General features: G+C 39.7%; 1 protein-coding gene across 5 annotated transcripts in view; it reads right to left on the bottom strand.

Moving 5' to 3' along the window:
- Nucleotides 1–937: 937 nt before the first annotated feature.
- The window catches only part of ARID4A (AT-rich interaction domain 4A), a 58,900-nt gene continuing 53,605 nt past the window's right edge, over nt 938–6,232 (bottom strand). For 4 of the 5 annotated variants that reach the window (XM_060271117.1, XM_035103934.2, XM_060271136.1 and 1 more), the window contains 4 exons: nt 5,897–6,001; nt 3,562–3,774; nt 3,261–3,443; nt 938–2,199 (listed from right to left, as the gene is read on the bottom strand). In XM_060271117.1, coding sequence (XP_060127100.1) covers nt 2,096–2,199; nt 3,261–3,443; nt 3,562–3,774; nt 5,897–6,001 — 605 coding nt within the window. In that variant the 3' untranslated portion in view covers nt 938–2,095. The remainder of the gene's footprint in view (nt 2,200–3,260; nt 3,444–3,561; nt 3,775–5,896; nt 6,002–6,232) is intronic. The other variant, XM_035103952.2, reaches the window with a different exon arrangement.

The following is a 6,232-nucleotide window of genomic DNA, read 5'->3' as shown; positions in this document are numbered from 1 at the left end:
GTCAATCTCTTGTTGAGTGTTCTAATGAATTGCTATAATCCAAAGTGTTCGCCAGCACTTTAAAGCATTTCGCAATTTAAATGCATCTAGCTGGCTTAGGTTTTAGGCTCAGGTTAATAGTTGCTGAAAGCAATATTAAGCATGATTACATCTGACCAAGTTTTTATCATAATGATAACTTCTTTTATTATTAAAATATATGATCCAAGTTTGTTTTGAAGAATCTTTACATCACATTATGAAGCCAATATCTATTGTTTGGACATGATGGCAGTTTTACAAAATCAGTTAAAAATAAAATAAAGCCTATGTTTAAAAACATAACCTTTATTAATGCTCTTCATCGAGCTTCATTTGTATCATACAATGAAATAGCTCTGCTTAAGAAATAGACAGAAAAAGTGCATTTTTATAAGAGTACTTTTTCCTTTAGTTCTCTGTGAAAATGGAAGGAACTGGAATCATAAGTTGAGAAACTGATAAAACGGAACTGCAAGAGACACCAGGTTTTAGCTACAATGACCCTTTCACTGGAGTCTCTCACTCAAGACCCTCAGGTTTTGTGAACCTTTAATATCCTGACGGTCTAGAGAATCTGAGTTATAACTCTACAGCATATTAACATGGAAAAGGCAGAAAACCCCTTTTCAATGTACAAAGGTGAATTTTAAAAATTGATTAAAAAATCACTTTATAGACAATGTATTTGCAAACTGTCTTAAATACATGATTTTGGGAAAGTTATTTACAAACTGTTTTCAGTCTGTGGGACAATCCACAGCCTAAACAGTCATTTTAACTCTTCTCAATTATGTAATCGACTTTGGCAGATAGAAAACTGATTTCAACAGTACAGCAAATAAGAAAGTGTGACAAAAGCATTGTATGGGCAAAGATTTGTTCCTCAAAATCAACAGAAGTACTAGGATTGCCAAAGTTTTCAATACAGGATAGAGTTTAATCCAGAGCCAGATTATAGTTTTACACTGTGGAAGATTGAACAGACAAAACCACTTCACATACAGGTATGGTACATGAAGCCACCTGTATATGATTTTAAGTGACAGGTATATTTTATTGAAAGAGTGAACCTAACTTAGACTTTTTCTCCCCAATTTTATTAATATTTTTTTAAAAAATACATAAAAATACAACATCCAATGTCTGAATAAATATATTTAACAAGTTGCAAGATACCTTATTTTACACAAAAAAATTCCGCTTTAGAAATCTTGTTAAATAACTTCATTGTTATATATTTTATTTTTTGCCTTTTTGTAACAAAATAAAAACTCTGAAATTACATAGAAAAAAAGACAAAATACTTTTGTCAAGGGATAAGATAGTCCACTGAAAACCTATTCACGATTCCACTGTAAACATTAAACATTAAAATATTTGCATAATCGTGTGCTCAAAAATCCTATAAAAAGTGGAAGACTCATTACAACGGTAGTTTCCAGTCAACTACGCTTCCTTTCACAATTTATTTTGTCCGATTTACACCTTTAAAATTGGGAACATTGCTGAATACACACTTTGGCAGGTCTGTACAGCAAGTGCTTCTCCAAAAAGGAAAGAAAGGGGGGCAAAATGGGACTCTCACTCAGGATTAAGATACAGCTTGGTGAAAAAAGTGCAGCAATAATTCCATTTTCTGATTTACCTATTTTGATGACTGTTTGGTGCACTTGCTCCTTAAAAAAAAGAAAAAAAAGAATTTCCTAATAGCACTCAAATGCTTCACTGGCTATCCAAGTTTCCAAATTTGATTAAGTGCCCTTTTCTGTTTTAACCAAAAAAAAACAAAAAATAAGCACACAGACAGAGGTGTCCAAGTGCACCCACAAATCTTCAGTTGCCAATTAGCTTAATTAATATCCACAATAAAGGGTTTTTTTTAAAAACAAAACAAAACAAAAACACAATGACAAGATGGAGGGAGGGGAATGAGGAGAAGAGACAGACACAGTCCAGCAGTGGAAGAGTATACAGAATATACTTGGCAATGTCAAACCAGTTGAGTGCTTTCTATGGTATTTCAGGATTTCTGTCCATAACAGTGGCTTGCTGCACAAGGCAGAGGAGACCAGTATCACCTGCATTCAACAGCAAGCACGTTCTGTGGAGGAGAGGAGGACGAAGGGCTCATTCCAGTGTCTGAAGAGGCAGAGGACATGGAAGCTCCTGTGTGAGACACTGTTAAAAAAATAAAAATACAAAAAGCATTAATGCACCCTTTTACCAATATACGTAGTTGATCGCTGCACCATTGGTGAACTATTAAGATCATGGAATCATCAAGTTGGAAGAGATCCCCAGGGGTCATCCAGTCCAACCCGCTGCAATGCAGGAATCTCAGCTAAAGCATCCGTGACAGATGGCCATCCAACCTCTACTCAAAAACCTCCAAGGAAGGGGAGTTCACCACCTTCTTAGGGAGACCGTTCCACTGTCGAACAGCTCGGACTGTCAGTTCTTCCTGATCTTTAGTCAGAATCTCCTTTCTTGGAACTTCCAGAGCAGGAGAAAACAAGCTATCCTCCAAAAGTCACTCATTTGAACACTGCCAGGTGCTGCAAACTCCTGAACCGGCTTTTCTCACTGTTAATTGGAATCTAGGCCTGTTAATGCTGAATCACTAATGGGAGATGTGGGGAACCTGTTTGGCCTTCCAGCTGTGGACTCCCAAACTCCCATCAGCCCCAACCAGCATTGCCAATGGACAGCAGTGGATGTTGTTTTCCAACACCATCTGGAAGACTGCAGGACCCTCTGCTCTAAAGCAAGCCCCCAAACTACGACAAGCTATGTTGTGCCAAATGGGGCACACACGCAGAGCAGGGGCTGGAAACAACCTTGTGGGTGAAAAAGTCAAGAAATATCCAAAACTGAACTCTGCATGGAAGAAAAAGTTAAGAGGGTACAAATATGCTGTGCTACAAGGGGTGGGGTGCCACCAGCGCATTTTGGCTTTTCAGCCCCAACTTCCCCAGAGCAGCCACCCACATCACCCAAAAATCAGCTCTTGTGAGGTGCGGAGGGTGCTCAGATCTTAAGAGCACATCCAGTTCAGCCACTTCACACATTTCCATTTCATCCCTCCTTGTTGCAGATGGTATGTCATTTTTAAAAAATTGAAAACGGCCTTGGTCACAATTCTACAATTAAAATGCTATATAAACACTCCAAACATGGAGAGCGCGCATGACAATGGCTGGAAAGAGAAACTGCACAAGCCTTTTGACAACACGACTCACCCAAAAGCTTGTATGTCTGACAAAGACTGAACTTGCCTTCTCGGTCTTTCTTTTTTAATCGTTTTCTTCTCCTGTCTATGGTGGCTACTTCAGACTTCAGAGACATGTAGTATTTCCTGATTTCCTGCAGTTTTTCTTGTAGGAAAGAGATCCTCTCTGCACTGCTCATGTTGTCCAATTCATCTTTGGAAATGAATTGAAAAGGCTTTGAAAATCCAGAAGGAACATCCATGTACTGTTGTAACCCTGTTTCCCACCCAAATTATCTACTGTACAAAAAAAGAAAGAAAAAAGCACTTACTGAGTTGGACACTCCACTTGTACACCCTTGGAGAAATGTTTTGATGGTTCTTGTCCCTCTGCTTGTCCTTATCCCCATCTTTGATATTGGGGGATAATACTCTAGCAGGCGACCTAGTGAGCTTCTGCGGCTTGGATAGACCAATGTGTTTTACTGGAGTACATTTGCTTGAGCTATCCAGTGCAGGAAGATCTTCGCTATCACTGCTTTGCCCTGCAACAACATGACACAGTATTTTGGGCTGTCCCATTCCTACACAGCACTCTTTTAGACAACAGGATTATGCATTCAATATGTGACCCTTAGCATCTATATACCACATTTTAATAGTTCAAAAGTGCTTCAATACATTATTTCAATAATATTTACAACGGCTCTGCAGAAAGGGGGTGGTGAGGCGAACACAAGAGAAGTCCACCTATGACACACAAGCATCACACCCAGATAGGCAGGGTATAAATAATAAAACTATTATTATTATCATCATTATCATCATCATCATCACCAAGTACGGCGGACATGGTTGTGCTCAAATCTTTTACAGGCTTTTCACAGGTATCTAGTTGGCCACTGTGAGAACATGATGTTGGACTAAGTGGGCCTTTGGCTTGATCCAGCAGAGCTCTTGTGATGTTCTTAGAATGCAGCAATGTGGGATGTCCTTCTCTGCACGTAAGCAACCTCAGTTTTCCCCTCCCTGCCCCACTTTTTTGCAGACACTCAACATAGGTTTCTTTTTGTGTAGTAGTAGTAGAATTGTGTAGTAACGTTATGTCTTTAAGGACATAAAGTTACTACAGTGGAACCTCGGTTTATGAACACCTCAGTTTACGAATTTTCGGTTTACGAACGCCGCGGACCCATCTGGAACGGATTAATTCATTTTCCATTTTCAATGGGAAAGTTCGCTTCAGTTTATGAACGCTTCAGTTTATGAACAGACTTCCGGAACCAATTGTGTTCATAAACCGAGGTACCACTGTACACAATTCAGTTGAGCAGACAACATTTCCATCTGATTATTAAAACTCATACGGCACACAAATGCTAACATTTAAACCATATTTCCAAGTTGCAGTTTTTATATTTCCTTCTCTAGAGCAGTGTTTCCCAACCAGTGTGCCTCCAGATGTTTTGGGACTACAACTCCCATCATCCCTAGCTAGCAAGACCAGTGGTCAGGAATGATGGGAGTTGTAGTCCCAAAACATCTGGAGGCACACTGGTTGGGAAACACTGCTCTAGAGGGAAAATAGCCCTCCACAGGATGTCTTGAAAAGTGATGAAGCCTATGTTAGCAAAACAACAGGCCTTTGTATTGCTAGCTCTCATTCTACTGGAAGGCAATCAAGTGAAAAATGTATTTTATAGAATCTTTTGCCCAACATGCTGCTTGTACCTGCAATCCTGAAGTTTAGTGTGTCATGAAAAATAAAACATACTTCAAAGAACTGTTAACCAAAGTAACAGTTAACAGAATCAGAGTTAGAAGGGATCATGGGGGTCATCTAGTCCAACCCCTGCAATGCAGGAATCTCAACTAAAGCATCCCTGACAGGTGGCCATCCAACCTCTGCTTTAAAACCACCATGGAAGGAGAGTCCACCACCTCTTGAGGGAGACCGTTCCACTGCAGAAAAGCTCTTTTACAATCAGAAAGTTCTTCCTAATGTTTAGTTAGAACCTCCTTTCTTGTAATTTGAATCCATTGGTTCAGGTACTGCCCTCTGGAGCAGCAGAAAACAAGCATGCTCTACCTTCCATGTGACAACCCTTCATGTATTTAAAGTTCACCTTTACAATTAGATGAGCTGCTTTGAAATTTATTAAGTCTTTTGCCAGCATGTTTAGTCATACTGTGGAAGAGCAGCCACATCTAGACTCTCTACTTAGTACACTGGAAACCAATGCAGGGAATGCCTTCTGTCCTGACAACTTTTCCACTACTGTATTGCTAGGGAAAGGTTTCCTCTCCACTTTCTGAGTGGAGATCTTTACCCTGGCCTGCATATATATTAGAACTATTTTAACTGATTTTAATATGTGGGACTGTATTTAATATTTTTTACACTTCACTTGTTTTCTGGTGGTAGCTGTTTCATTTGTTTTTTAACTACATATTTTATCGTTCTAACCCATCCTGGTAAGGGACAGTAAGAAATCTAATAAACAAAGGTTGGAACTTATCACGTTCTGAGTTCAAAAGTAGCTCCTTTCTGGGGAAAAGAGGCAGCCCAGCCCTCCCTAAATCATCTCCCTAACCTCAGCATAAACGAGAAGGCTGGTCTAAGCAAACAGAGCAAAATCCCTTCCAGAGAAAGATTATGAAACGTACCTGTCCCATTCTTCTCATTTTTGGCTACAGTGCTTGCTCGTTTTGGAGTACGCTTTTGCTTTTTGGCCAGTGAGCTGCTGCTGTTGTCACTAGGCCTTTTTTGACCTGAAAGTAAAACGAAAGGTACCTTTTCATTTTATAGTCTTTAATGGTACAACTGAATTGCCAGTAAGCTCTTTAAAGTCATAGGACTGGAAGGACCGACCATCCCCACACCACCCATAATTGACAAGCCAGGCCATCGGGGATGACAAAACACGGTGTGCCGCAAACAGAAACAAAACACACCCAGTATATTCTTGGGAAGGAATGGAAGTGAGAATGGTATGGAGAGAG

This window comes from Zootoca vivipara, chromosome 1, assembly GCF_963506605.1.
Source record: "Zootoca vivipara chromosome 1, rZooViv1.1, whole genome shotgun sequence".
Classification (NCBI taxonomy): Eukaryota; Metazoa; Chordata; class Lepidosauria; order Squamata; family Lacertidae; genus Zootoca; species Zootoca vivipara.
Note: the sequence above shows the minus strand (reverse complement) of the source record. Positions and strands in the feature narration are given on the sequence as shown.